This window comes from Pleurodeles waltl, chromosome 2_1 (genome assembly GCF_031143425.1).
Source record: "Pleurodeles waltl isolate 20211129_DDA chromosome 2_1, aPleWal1.hap1.20221129, whole genome shotgun sequence".
Taxonomy (NCBI): domain Eukaryota; kingdom Metazoa; phylum Chordata; class Amphibia; order Caudata; family Salamandridae; genus Pleurodeles; species Pleurodeles waltl.
In genome coordinates, this window is record NC_090438.1 from 30,436,800 (window position 1) to 30,451,699 (window position 14,900).

Consider the following 14,900-nt stretch of genomic DNA (forward strand, 5'->3'; position numbering starts at 1 on the left):
CTAAAAGCCCACTTGCCTGACCCACGCAAGAATCCTGCCGGCTTCTATAAAGAATTTTCCCAAATAATAAGTCCACAAATATTGACTCTCATGGACATTAAAATGTTGTTTGGTACCCTTGTACCACAGGTATCTGGAAGACTATCATACAGAAAGACTATCCTGTTGAGCTAGGCGGTACCTGGGATCAACTGGACCACGAGGACAAAGACAGGAAGCCTGGTGACAAGCCGGGAGCCCTAATAGTAGCTCTCCCTGACAGACTTCTTACGCTTATACAGAAGTCCTTGCCCCCGCGATTAGTAGACTGGGATAGAATAGATACATGTAAACAAAAGAAAGACGAACACATTGCTGACTTTTTCTCTCGGTTTGAAAGGGCATACACTGACTTTAGTGGACAAGACACCTCTACCGAAGGTGGTATGCGGCTGTTTGTAGATAAATTTGTAAATTGCATATCACCTGAGGTGGCCTCAAAAATTCGGTTGACTGAGAGTACCTGGTCGACAAGCACTCCCATTGAGATACTTAATATGGCCCAATATTACGAGAATAGGGTTCATGAAGAGAAGGACAGAAAAGACAAACAAACAAAAGAGTTAAAAACTAAAATTCTAGTACAGCAGGCGTACCCCCAGAATAGGTCAATTCCCCGTGGACCTCAGTACCAAAATAATGGTCCCAACAGTTATCAGCCCCGCTATTCCCTGAGCTACAATCAGTGTGCCTATTGTAAAGAGGAAGGTCATTGGAAAAATGATTGCCCAAATAAAAACGGGTTTGCGCCCCAGACAAGAGGTAGAGGAGCGCCCCGTGGAGCACCCCGAGGTAGAGGACGGGGAGGTCCCCCACAGCAGGGACCTAATAGAGCCCATCAACAGCAAAATATAGCAGCCGCTGAAAATTACTTTGACAATAGTTCTGCCCAACGCCAGTATTATAATGATAATTATGATCCGGAAGAAGGTCAGGGCTTCTATTCCTGCTAGGACAGCTTAGGACAAGGGAGGATAGGACCCGTCCCAATCCCAGTTAAACAGAATGGCCCGCATGTAGAAGTACAACTAGATGGTACTTCTAAGAATTTTTTTAATTGACACTGGAGCCACTAAGAGTTCTGTTATGAAGGATGCGGTCCCTGGGGTCCCTTTGTCCAGCAATACTAACGTGTCTGTAGGATTCTCAGGCGTCCCAGTGATTAACCCCGTATCCAAGCCACTGGAACTCACAATTGGTCCCTACACTGTTGATTCTCCTCTAATACTTACCTCTGGTTGTAGTGAAAATTTGCTAGGTCTCGATTTACTGAAAAGATTACACGCCACTATATATTGTTCCCCTGATGGCGTGTACGTCACCATGGGTCCTCACGTGACACCCACCCAGTTCATAGCGTTACCACTCCCGCCTGAGCTAGAGATGCTCCCCGCTACACTTTGGGCTTCAAACAATGAAGATGTGGGCTGCCTTGATATTCCCCCGTTCTCCATCAAGTTAAAAGAGCATGCACTACTTCCCCGTCTGCCACAGTACAAGTTACCACATCACACTGAACAGGCCCTCAAGGACATTATATTGCAGCTGATTGATAAAGGGGTTGTTGAAGAGACCAGAGGTAATACATGTAACAGCCCCATACTCCCAGTACTCAAAAAGTCCGCTGATTCTTCCCATCAGCCCGGCCTACGCTTTGTGCTTGACCTTCGAGCAGTTAATAAAGTAGTGGAGCCTCAATTCCCTGTTGTACCCGACATTACCACCCTCCTAACAATGATACCCTCCACTGCTACCTGGTTCTCTGTAATTGATCTCAAGAATGCATTCTTTAGCATACCCATTCACCCGGACAGCAGACACATTTTTGGATTCTCCCTGGGCGGTCGCAGTTTTCGGTTCTGTCGCGCACCTCAGGGGTACACGGAATCACCCAGTGTTTTTAGCCAGGTGCTCAAGGGACAGCTGGATTCCTTTCAATTCCCCGCTGGTTCCGCCCTGGTACAATATGTTGATGATCTCCTTATTGCTTCTGACTCCCAAGAAAATTGCAAAAAAGACACAGTTGCACTTCTCACTTATCTATCCCAACACCATCACAAAGTATCCCTCACTAAATTACAGTATTGTCAACAGCAGGTTACCTATCTTGGTCACCTGCTGTCGAAGGAGGGACGTACACTTACCCCGGCCCAGGTACAAGCCATACGCAATATACCTGTCCCCACAACACAGAGGGAGGTCAGGGGATTCATTGGCATCACATCTTTTTGCCGCCAATGGATACCTAATTTTTCTCTCCTTATCAAGCCTTTCTTAGCACTCACCCACAAAGACTGCCCGGACACCGTTGTCTGGAATACTGAATGCCAGTCCAGCTTTGAAGATTTGAAGGACGCTCTCTGTTCAGCCCCTGTGTTAGGCACGCCTGACTATCATAAGCCCTTTACATTGTTTGTAAGTGAACATAACGGTTGCTCTCTCTCAGTCCTGACACAAGAACATGGTGGCAAACAGCGACCATGTGCTTATTTTTCAGCCCTTCTGGATCCTGTTGCCAGGGCTCTTCCAAGCTGCCTACGGGCTGTAGCTGCAGCCGCAGTAGCAGTGCGCCAATCAGCTGGAATAGTTATGGATACTTCATTATTATTGTTGGTCCCACATGCCGTTGATGCCCTACTTAACAAAACTAAGACACAACACCTTACAAATGCCCGCCTGACCAGTTATGAGTGAACACTTCTTGCCAGTCACATCACCATCAAAAGATGCACTACCTTGAATCCCGCAACGTTATTACCCCTGACTGAAAGCTCTGAAGATACACATACTGATATACATGACTGCATTATCAGGACAGAGGAGGAAACGAAAGGAAGGGTAGATCTGCAAGACACGCCTCTAAGTAACCCCCAAGGCACCTTGTACATTGATGGTTCATGTCTCAAATTACCTGATGGCACCACATCAGCTGCATATGCTATCACAACACTAACGGCAGTAGTTGAAGCACGTCGGATACCACATAATTCAGCACAAGCGGCTGAGTTAGTGGCACTGATTAGAGCCTGTGAAATAAGCACAGATTTAGATGTCAATATCTACACTGACAGTCAATACGCGTTTGGAGTGGCACACAATTTTGGCAGATTGTGGGCGGAAAGAGGCTTTCTCACATCACACGGCACCCACATACAACATGGGGGGTTAATACACAGACTGCTCTCCGTTCTAGCCCTGCCACGGACCATGGCCATTGTGAAATGCAGCGCACACAGAAAGATCACTGATCACGTAGGGAAAGGGAACGCCTTTGCAGATCAGGTAGCGAAGGAAACAGCACGTCAGACGAAAAACAAGATGTATGTAGCGGGACCGGCCAGATGGGTCCCAGATAACGGGATGTTTGAGGACACGGTAGAGAGTGTGAAAAGCATACAGGCAGAAGCGACGGAAGTTGAATTGGCATCATGGAAGGAGACACACGCGAGGTTTAATGAAGAAACAGGGTGTTGGACAGACTTGTCAGAAGCCCAGAGATGGATGCTTCCTGATGGGTATGTCCTTCCTGTAGTGACAATGGCTCATGGTCCAGCACACATCAGTCCAGCAGGGATATGCAAACTTCTTGCCCCTGTCTGGTACAACAAAAATATTCCAAAGGCAGCTGAGAAGTTGGTTAAACACTGTATGATTTGCATGCAACACAATCCTGGCAAGGGCATTAAAGTACCTCCCGGCCATTTCGCGCCCCCTGATTATCCATTTGAAGCTATACAGATGGATTACATCGAAATGGAAAGATGTAACAATTTGAAGTATGTATTGGTGGTCGTCTGCGTGTTTAGCAAATGGGTAGAAGCCTATCCTACAAGGGACAACACAGCCCTCACAACTGCTAAGGTACTCTTGAAAGAGTTCTTTCCCCGGTTTGGAATGCCTCGAATTGCATGGTCAGACAATGGCAGCCATTTTACAGGTCAGGTGATGAAAAAGGTGTGTGAAGGATTGGGAATTAGACAGAAATTCCATGCTGCCAACCATCCACAAGCTGCAGGACTAGTTGAGAAATATAATGGTTCACTCAAATTGAAGTTGTCCAAAATATGTGCTGACAAAGGCATATCGTGGCCTGATGCTCTCCCCCTGGCCCTGTTGTCACTTCGGGCTACACCACATTCCAAGTCAGGTCTCTCGCCATATGAAGTGGTCATGGGGAGACCGGCTAATGTGTGGGGAGTTCCAAGGCCAAAGAAATACTCAGATTTACCATACCCTGTATTGATGGATTACCTCAATGAACTCACTAACTCTTTACGTCTCATTCATCAGCAGGTGAAGGATATTCTGCCACCATTACCTCTTACTCCAGGCCACTGTATCGAGCCTGGTGACTGGGTCCTCACCAAGAATTTCCAGCGCAAAAAGAGTCTCGAGCCCCGGTGGAAAGGCCCCCGCCAAGTACTCCTTGCTACCAGGACTGCTGTGAAAGTCGAGGGAGCAAAGAATTGGATCCACGCTTCACACTGCAAAAGGGTACCTTTGCCCTTACCATACGATCAGTGGGTGAAAGAGGGTCAAGGTGACGACGAATGCGAGAAAGTACCCACTTTTGTTCCTTTCAGTGACGCGCAGATAGAGTGGACAGCCACCCAGGAGGAGAGTGATTCGGTCCTTCGGGGAGCAACACCTGAAGGTGTTCCAGTTGTTCCCTTGTTTCCGGATCAGACTGAGCCTGGTTCTGCGAGATATGACCTCCGCAAACGTCACCAACATTGAATAGATGATTCATCGTTTACCTGTTGCATCCAGCCAAACATTCGCTGCAGGGCCGTGATTTTGTCCGGTGTGGCGGACCAGAGAGTGTCAATAGGACTGCTGGAATCACCCACCGGTGGAGCAACCACCAGTCACGGGCAGCACCTAGGGGAGGCTGGGTGGCACGCAGGTACTGAATAACTAAATTTGATATTGATCACTGCCAGTGAGAAGAGCAGACTTGAGAAAGGAAAAGGACTATGTATTCAGATTACGAGAAGAGCGTACAGAGACAGAAACTGAGAAAAATTAAACATTTAAAAAAATTGTTTGGTCCACGTACAACGTGTCTGGCGATAATTGTAGTGCTTCTTGTCATATTAGCGTGCATTGGCTGGACCATCCACACTGCTACAGAGAAAAGACAGCCTCCTACACCAACGTCTGCGCCCATGCATACACATGTATCTCTACCACCTGAGATACATGCCAGGAGACAAGAATATGACAATAATACGTTCATCCAGATGCTACATCAACATCAACTTGTTACAAACTTGACAGACTGTTGGGTTTGTGTTCATTTTCCTCATACGGCTGCTCATGCATTTCAGTTTCCAGTTTTCCCTGTAACGGCTGCCTACACTTGTTCCTTAATGTCCAATGTTTCAATACAGACCCCCCTACCCGGTTCTAGGCCTGTGAGACGACCTGGTATCATAACGAACAACACACTCTTTGAAGACTTTATCCTTCAGTTTCAAGCCAAGATACACATCGCGTGCAATTGTACGGATTCTCCAACAATGCGTAGGATCATGACCTTGCCCCGCTATCCACTCATGGAATATACATTTGGTCCGGTCTCCATGAAACCAAAAACAATATCTATCAGACCTCGGCAGGCCCCACTCTGTATCTGCGGACAAGGACGCATACCTGTCGGAGTCAGTGTCTGTAATGCGACCATCACGTACAACACCTCCACCCCTTACCTCAATGCACCTACAGGACTATACTTTGTATGTGGGAGTAAGGCCTACACCTGGCTGCCACCTGGTTGGAGCGGCATTTGCTATATTGCCTTCCTTCTCCCACCAACGTTCAACAAGCCACCTACGTATCATCGACAAAGAAGAGATACTGTAGACCAAACAGACACTTCCGCACAGCTGTTCATGGATATAACAAAAGGACTGCTACCCTTTTGGGGGCCCTCGGTGAACAGTCTGCAAATACGACGACTAACGCGAGTCTTGGAGGCTACGATAAATGAAACAGCTGGAGCACTTGCCAATAACACCGCAGAACTCCAAGCTACCAGGATGGTAGCTCTTCAGAACAGAATGGTGCTTGACGTCATACTAGCAGATAGGGGTGGAGCTTGTCGCATCATAGGGGCCAGCTGCTGCGTTTACATACCAGATAATTCACCCTCAGTATTTGCAGCCATTTCAAGATTACATAAAATAGCATCGGTTATACATGAGGACAACGGTACGCCTTGGTCTTGGACTTCAGGTCTGTGGCAGGTGTTGGTCTCCTGGGGTTGGAAGGTTTTGATATTCCTGGCTATCATAGCTGCCACATTCTTCACATGCTGTCTATGCGTACAATGTGGTCCTGCATTGTGTGGGGTCTGTGCTTCGATGTTAACACCCAAACCCACCAATATCAAAGAGAATACTGAGCGACTAATGCTTCAACAACAACTTGATGAGCTTCTAAAGATAGAAGTGAACTGAACAGAAATTTGCCTCGCAATGGCAAAAGGAGGGATTGTTAAATAATAATCCGAGATGTATTTGCCTCAGACTTTATTTTTGCGTATTCCATTAATATTGCCATGTGCTCGACAAAGCTGACTCTTCATTAAAACTGTGTAAGTTGACTTCCCTGTGAACTCAGTTTTTGTGTAAAACCATTTCCTCCTCTGGGCCTCTCCACTTATCTAACCAAGCTGACTTTCAGGATACCGAGCCACAGCTGTATCCTTCTTATCATTATGCACGAACAGAACTGTACCTCTTCCCACCGCATTCCAGGGGCCTCCTGCAAGGGATATCCTCGTAAATTATCAAACCAACTGTGATAAGACTGACATTTGACAAATGAACTGTCACTTTGCCGTGTATTAGCAGGATACTCCCGAGACAGTGGGAGTACAAGCAGGAAAGACTAATCAAATGTATGTACGTCAGCAGGATGCTCTCGGGTTAAAAGGAGAACTGTTTGAAGATTTTGTGTTCGCCAGATATGGAGGGGTGGCTTCCTGGCTGAAGGGGGGCAGCTTAGCTATATAAGATTGTACGCTGCAGAATGAAGCAGCCAGCCTCCGTAGGAAAGTCATTCAGACTGTCCTGGGACACTGTGCTCAGCTCGAGCTATTATCTGTTTTACTAATAAAACTTTTCTCTTCCTCATCAGTCGTGACTCCGCCTGTTGTGTTCTTTGCTGGTAAGAGACCCTGAAGGCCTAGGGTGTCCCCTCCACCGCTGGGAGAGGTGAGCCTGCCTTTCCCGGTTCTTCACATCTCACGTGAACAGAACAACCTACATAAATGTAATCAATTTATAATTCATTTGCTTGCAATTCTGTCTGCTGTGCTCTACTCTACGTGTTTTTTCTCATAGTCCAAGAGTATGCAAATGTCTTTATTCAGTGGAAGAAGAATTTAGCATTCTAGTTTTCGGGCAAGTTTGCCACTGCATTTATTAAAATGCACCCTGTTAACTACCAAGAACCAACAAACAAGAAATAGTACAAACCTGGCTTAATGACATACAATGATGACTTCAAATCTCAACGCTCATTGAATGCCAAGTCAATTTAAGCCACCGTAGATACCAACCTCAACCTCAAGGAACACATTGCCAAAAACAAAGCACCTGGCACTAGCTCTCTCGTTTAGAGATACAGAAACAGTTTCTTCCTGAAAGCTACTTCACAATTCCACTTCAAACCCTCTTAGTCTTCCATCTGCATGGAGATAACTCCCTACTCCAGAGCCCCCCAGACTCCACGCTGGTACCCAAACAGAACATCTCATTCAAGCCCTGAAGGAATCTGATCACATCACCCCCATACTTATGGAATGCCACTGGCCACCCTCGCCAATCTGCACAATTTTCAAAACCAGCTGCACCATTTACAAAGCGATTGCGACCATCTTGCAGACAAGCTCATCTTCTCAGGGGCCTCGCGGCACACCTGCAGTCAGCCAGCCATGAGACTGGACACTAGCAAGTGTAATAAACAAACAAAAAAACCAAGGCAGCAGCACTTTCCCAACTATGCACTCAGTACCTCGAACAGCATCCCGGTATCTCTAAGGACAGCCCCAATGCTCTTCCTAAAAAGCTGACGCACCTCCTTAATAAGAACGACATCCCAGTGCATTAGCAATCCACAAACCTGTCCTATTGCTTGTTGACGTTATACTTTGAGCCTGACCAGTGCTCTACAGCCTCTTGGCTAAGTCTGGAACACAGAAATGCCACACACATGCATACAAAATAGACTGTGATCAAAGAAAATTAAGCAGGGATCCCGGGGCACCACCAAGAGTGGAGAGCCCCGAACAAAGGCTGTGCACACATTTATACCCAATTTTTGAAGCTTCTAGAATTACCCACATCTCTAAATTTCACATTTCTAAACTGCTTCAGTGTATTATGTTTGGGTGAAGCCTACTTCACACATGTACGAGGTCATCAAGAGCCCGGTTCGGTGTACACTGCTGACTATAAAGGGGACCGGAACAGACTCCAGAGATACAGTTAAACCTTACAGTAATACAACCAGTCTTTATTTTTTATGCCAGGGTACACTGGGCCTCTGGTACAGTTCCTCTGTACTCTGACTGCCACAGGCACCTAAAGTTAACTTGTTCCTACACAGTAATGCATGTTTTTCGTAGCAGTAATGAGTTCCTTGAACTTTGCCTGCTACAGTCCAGCCTCAATCATGTTCTGCCATGTTTATTTATTGTGACTCCAGCTTGCACGGAACTGCCGCCTGCATGGCCTTCAACTATTTATTGGTACATCCAAACACTAAAGATGTATTTCTAATGTTATTGGCTCATCATACGGAGCAAGGTGCTGTTAAGTGTATAAAATAAATTCCTGCTTGTAGGAAGCTCGCTCTCTATATAATGCACTAAAATGAAGTACACTGTGCAGAGAGTAAAGCGGATCCCCAATTGGTATTGCAGAGGCAAAAGTAGATAGGACTAATGCTCTATTTGCGGTAGTGTGGACGAGCAGTTAGGCTTATCAGAGGGCAGTGCTAAGCATTTGTTCTTCTCACAGAGGCAATAAATGAGACACACACCCAAAGAATAAATCCGAGGCCAATTTAGAAAAATACATTATTTTTATATATTTTTTTGAAATCCAAGAACTTCATATTCAGGTAAGTTGATTTTTAAGCATAAATACTTTGCAGTTTCAAAAAAAAAAAAATCAACAGTACAATTTTTCAGTTCAGCAATGTTAACGTATGGGAGGAAAACAAAAATGCAGTTTGCAGGTAAGTACACAACTTACAAATCCAGTGTTCGGGGTTTTAGGTCAACACCAGGCAAGGTTCAAATCAGTACCAAGAGTGCACCCACAGCGGCACAGGGGCAGCCAGTGCGGAGGTCGAATTCAGAGTTGGTGCCCAATGTTAACCAATGAAGACTGGGGGTGAATGAAGATGCGCTGCTCACAGGTGAGTAAAGCGGTGTCCTGGGTCGATCTCCTGGGGTTGTGGTAAGCACGGGATGGGATCACAAGGCAGCACCAAACTTACACCCTCAGAAGCAAAGGGGCGGCAGGGTGCAGAATGCAAACGCAGCGTTGGGTGCCCAATGCAAATCAACAGGGGAGATCAGTTTTGGAAAAAGGCTGCAGACTCCGGGCAGGAGACTTAAGGAAGAAAACCCAGAGCTGCCCAGGTAAGTTCTGTTGCTAGAAGACATAGGGACACTGATGGGCCAGCTCACAAAGGCCAAGGGGCTCTGGGTGCAGAGGTGTCCTTTGCCGTCAGGAACAGCTTACCAGGCAGATGGCGGTTAGAGTGAGTCTTCGGTTTAAGGCTGTAGGCTTTGAGGCAGAGTCCAGCAGGGGTCAGCCCACGGTGGACTTAGAATTGATGGGGAACCTTCACAGGACCACTAGGACTTGGGCGACGAGTGTAGAGGTGGGTTCGGAGGAGGTTTTGCGGTTCCTCAGGGCAGAGTTATTTTCTTTTAAAAGTTGGTTTCTTCTTGAACAGGTCCGCTGTTGATCTTTGTCAAAGGCAGTCCTTTCAAAGCTTTGGAGGCTGCAGGACAGGCCATCTTTTGGCACAGAATCGTGGAGGACTGCAGACAGGCCGGTAGGGCTGGGGCCAAGTCAGTTGGTGTCTGTAGTCTTCTCTGCTGGTGAGGCTTTGCAGTGTCCAGCTCTTCTTAGGTAGTCAGGAACCTGAGTTCTAGGGTTCGCAAGGGGGGGGGGGGGGGAGGGTCACCTAAATACTCAATTTTACAGGGAGTGCCAGGCAGTAGCCAGTGGGCTGACCACCTTTAGGGTGACTACACCCTTATTATCCCTACTTCGGCTGTGAAGTGGGCATAACCCTAACCCGAGCAGCCTAATTCCTTCCGAACAAGATGGAGGAATTTAAAAAGTAGTGTCCACTTCAACTTGTCCACCCTAGGGGTGGGACTGGCACAAAGTGAGCACTCCTAATTTAACTAATTTTATTGCTTGTGCTGCAACCAAAAGTGGGGACAGGACAGGTGAGCTAGTCATCTTCGCTATCTGGAGAGACCTGGGTTGCATTACAAAGGCAGCTAGGCCTTTGAAGCTTACTGCCCTGAAATGTCCATCCTGCTGGGGGGGGGGGGGGGGGGTCACACCTCCGCTCAGTGAAGGCTTTTGTCTCAGGCCTCGAGAGCGCTGGATCTCACCGTTTGTGGGGAAGGGGGAGGGAGCAGGAGGGGTTGGGAAGGGGGCAGAAACAATTCTGTGGTGGCTAGACTGGCCAGGAACAGTCAGTACACTAGTAGTTGGTAGGTTTTCAGGAGGGCACCTCTAATGTGCCCTCTGTGCGCATTTATTTAAAAAAAAAACATCAATGGGGTCAGTGAGGGTTTGTTATTCTGAGATATTTGATACTAAACATCCCAGGATTCAGAGAAGCCATTATGTAGCTGGGGAACTCATAATGATTAGTGTCCAGCACATGCATTTAAAATGGCTTCCCTGTACACTTACTATGTCTGAGAATTGACAAAGACATAGCAGGGGCATAGCTGCTCATGCAGCTATGCCCACACATGTAATATAATGCACCATGCCTTAGGGCTGCAAGGCCTGCTAGGGGATGCCTTACATATATTGCATGCAGTGCTAGGGGACATGGTACACAGGCTGTTTGCCATGTTGTGTTTTCAATTTTGGGAGCACCTTGTCATGCAGCCTGCAATGGCAGTCTGCATAAGGTTGGTGCTAGGTCCCTCAGAGGTGCATAAGTTGTGCTGCAGCTCTGAGGAGCCCTCTGTAGTACCATTGCCCTAGGTACCATGGGTACCATTTTCTAGGGACTTATGGGGGCTGAAGGGCCAGGCCACTTGGGGATCAAGTGATCAGGAGAGTTGTTTTAGGGAAGGAACACTGGCAAACTGGTTAGCAGGAACCCAGTGCACTTTAGTCGAAGTTGCTTCTAAAAACAACAGGCAAAAGTGGGGGGTACTGCAAACAGAACCCAGCTCCGTACACTATTTCTTGGAATATTTACTTAATTTGTTATTCTACAAACCATCCAACGTGCTACATAGCTCAGAGGCAGTGCACATGGAACAGAAATCTGCGTTTAGCTTGCGAGTTACATGCTCAGAGTCTGCTTGGCTGAGACAGACTGACATGACCACCCAGGTAAAAATGAGTACTGTTGATGGGGTATAAATGGGCAAATCATAAATACTAACAGCACACAAAACAGTATTTGAATATGCTGCACACAGTTTAAACCCCAACAGAAAGTCAAGCTCCTGTGGCATATCCTTACAGTACTTCTTCCAGCCACTGTTAAAATTGTATCTCTGCTCATGTCAGAGTGAGAAGTTTATTATAAAGTACGAGTGCGAGTGAGACAGCGAGTTCCAAAGAGGTTATAGAAGTTAAAAGTCAGAGCTTGACAGATTTAGCTAGTAATTTCTGCATTGGACATTTTTACACAGCTTGATGTCACCAGTGGCTCATCTTAAAATGATAAAAGCATAACAAACCCAACAGGGATCTAGCCAAGCGGCACAGCATCCCCAATGCTAAGCAGCCTTGCTACATAAGAAAAACAAAGCCTGGAATGTGGCTTATCACGTCATTTTCAAGGTAGACACACCAGGCATGCATATGTCTGCGAATGACATAGTGGCTTCTTTTCCATTGTATTTTCTAATCCGAGTTAGTTTTGCAAAGAAAAAGAAAAACATGCATGAAAATGTTTTTGTTTTTTTAAGCATGGGTGCATGCCTCGAAAAATCAGAGAAACATTACCAGACCTGCAGGTCTAGTAATGTGAATAATACAACAGACCTAAGTGTAAAGGGCTTGACCCAAAAACTTGCCCCAATTTGTGTTATCCTAGGCAAATATTTTAATTCAGTTTTTTTTCATTATCATACATGAGAGCACCTTTAAATATGTGAGTTCAGTAGGTCTGGCATTAAAAAAAAACTCTCGATTTAATAGACTAAACTTTTGCTTCATCTATAGTAAAAATCTAGACCACATATAGGATACACATGAGTCTTGACTTCCCTCTCAGTTCGCTAAGAGAATTCTCAACAGGCAGGAATATTTCTCAGTACTTATTTAAGAACTTTCACTTAAAAAAAATATTACTAGAGTAAGTTGTTAGCCCACTGTCATTTACAGACAAACATTTTCCATTAAAATGGCCATAAACCTTCCCACTAACATGCAGCCTTACTGATAAAACTATATAGCATCCAAACTGTAATGTGCGGAAATCAGGTTCCAGCAAATATTTGCATCTGCATATCACCAAGTAAAATATTATAACTTGTTTTGATCCAACTATCTTTATTTCAATCGCACTTCAGAATTACAACAAAAAAAAAAAATTGCAACTACTGAAATATATTTTTAAATATTTGTACAGTTAATTTAAATGCTATTTAATAGTTGTGTGCCCAGCAGTATTGTCAGACAGTTCTCTTTACAAAATCCTCCAACTCTGCAGTCAAAGAAACAAAAGTAATCAGGATAAAATAAGCAGCAATTTGTCGTAAAACATAGGCTGACATTTGTCCTCTGTCTTTTAACACGGCAAATATGACCAAATAAAAACAAGATTTAAAGGCATATTTATTGCTCATTTGCTTTCTGAATGAACAGAACACCTGTTCTTTGTCATCTCAAGCCAGTAGGCTCTAAAAATAGCTTGTTCTGGTAAAATTTGACTTGCCATAGCGAGTGGGCGAGTAGATTGCTCGAGGCCTGAAGGTGAAGAGGGCCACAGAGGGCATGAGGGGCCAAAAAGGAGGGTGTGTGTGTGAGAAACAACATGGATGAGCTAAAGAGCAGAATCAATGGGCAACAGAAATGGCCGGGAAGGAGAAGCAGCAGGCGAGAGAGCAATGTGGAGCAGGGCAAGGGACAAGTACACATGCAAGAAAGCAACGAGGAGAGCACAAGCGTGTGGGCAACTTCGATTAGATAGGGAGAAGCATACATGCAATAGTGATCAACCCGGAGTACAGAGGGAGAGAGGTACATGAGGGAGGGAGCTGGAAAACACATGCATACTTGTGAAGGGAGTTATCAAAAAGGAAAAACAAGTGCTTGGAAAGCAAGCAGTGGAAGCACAGAAACCATCAGATCAAAAGACACTATACTTCATGGGAGGGATAAACACAAGATTGATGAGCAAGGTCACAAAAATAAGTAGGCAAACAAGAGTGACAACAAAGCCATGCATTGCTAAGCAATGGGCAGGGTCCAAGCCCTGTATGCTCTTGGTAAGCACACAATGTCCATTTTGCTACCAGTTAAAAAGCTCAAATGAAGGAGATTAAAGGAGCCAGTGTGAGTACATGAATGAGAGAATGAGGGTAAAAGATAGTTAATGTAGAGACAAAACAAGGGAAAGAAACAGGGGGACAGGATAAGGACTGGCACTGAAGCCCAGTAGCGGCTCACTGACTGACTGACAGGCATTGCTGTGTACATGGACTGTTGAGCAGTTAAATAAGCGCTGGGACAGGGTGGGAGTGCGCCCCTTAGTGCCGGTGGTGCCGCCGCCAGCCACAGTGCGCTGAGACAGTGCAGGACACATCTCGCTCTCTGGGCATTTGTGGATCTTTCTGGATATATCTCGGACATCGCACCTGCATCGCTCCTGCCCAGCCTCCTCGGCCCTCTGGCTCTAGAGGACGCCCCCTCGGCTGGAGCCCGGTCCCTGCTCCGGGCCCCGGGTGCAGCCTCCAGGCTCAAGGCTGGGGCGCTCTGCGGCTCCACCTGCCTCCTCCCCGCGTGCACCCCGCTGCCCCCGCCCGGGCCTCCCACCTCAGGGGTTACTCACCGGGCTGCTCGCCCCGCTCAGCCGGCGCCGGAGGGCTCGGGACGCGGTGCAGAGGGCAGCCATGGTCCAAGGTCGGGGGCCGTGTCCGGACTGCAGTTACACAACCACCTCGCCAGTGCGCATGCGTACGTCACCTGCGCCGACAGGCGCATGCGCGCCCCGTGGTAAAGGTAAACAGAGCCCAAGCCGCATAGGACGTCACTCGCACGGCGCTGCCACTGCGTACACTTCATTCCAGCGACGCGCAGGCTAGAGCGCTGGCTGATGCATTCAGGCGTCCGGTGCAGCACATGCGCACGGGAGTAGTAGCAGAATGGTGCGCTTGCGTAGTTCTTCCTTTTCGGAGGCTCGCACGATAGAGTTTGGAGGATGCCAGAGCGTCTCACCGTAGAGGCTAACGAGGCGGGTGTGAGGCTAGAGCGCCACTGCCTCCGAGGCTGGCTGCACTTCCGGGATCCGGCCTCTAGGCACCGAGAGGTAAGGGGCGCTGAGCCGGGAGCCCGGGGCGTTCACGCTATTAGGCAGCGCGCACCATCATCACGGAGCCCTCCTTCCCCCCAGGGGGCAGT

The 14,900-nt window shown here is 47.0% G+C and overlaps 2 protein-coding genes across 2 annotated transcripts in view; one reads left to right on the top strand and one right to left on the bottom strand.

The window, feature by feature from the left end:
• SDHA (succinate dehydrogenase complex flavoprotein subunit A) overlaps positions 1–14,614 on the bottom strand; it is a 123,116-nt gene extending 108,502 nt beyond the window's left edge. Inside the window, exon 1 of the mRNA XM_069209154.1 lies at positions 14,332–14,614. Within this exon, the coding sequence (XP_069065255.1) occupies positions 14,332–14,394 (63 nt within the window). The 5' untranslated portion in view covers positions 14,395–14,614. The remainder of the gene's footprint in view (positions 1–14,331) is intronic.
• Positions 14,615–14,719: 105 nt separating this feature from the next.
• The window catches only part of CCDC127 (coiled-coil domain containing 127), a 51,238-nt gene continuing 51,057 nt past the window's right edge, over positions 14,720–14,900 (top strand). The window contains exon 1 of the mRNA XM_069209169.1: positions 14,720–14,808. The gene's annotated coding sequence lies outside the window, so the exon portion shown is untranslated. The remainder of the gene's footprint in view (positions 14,809–14,900) is intronic.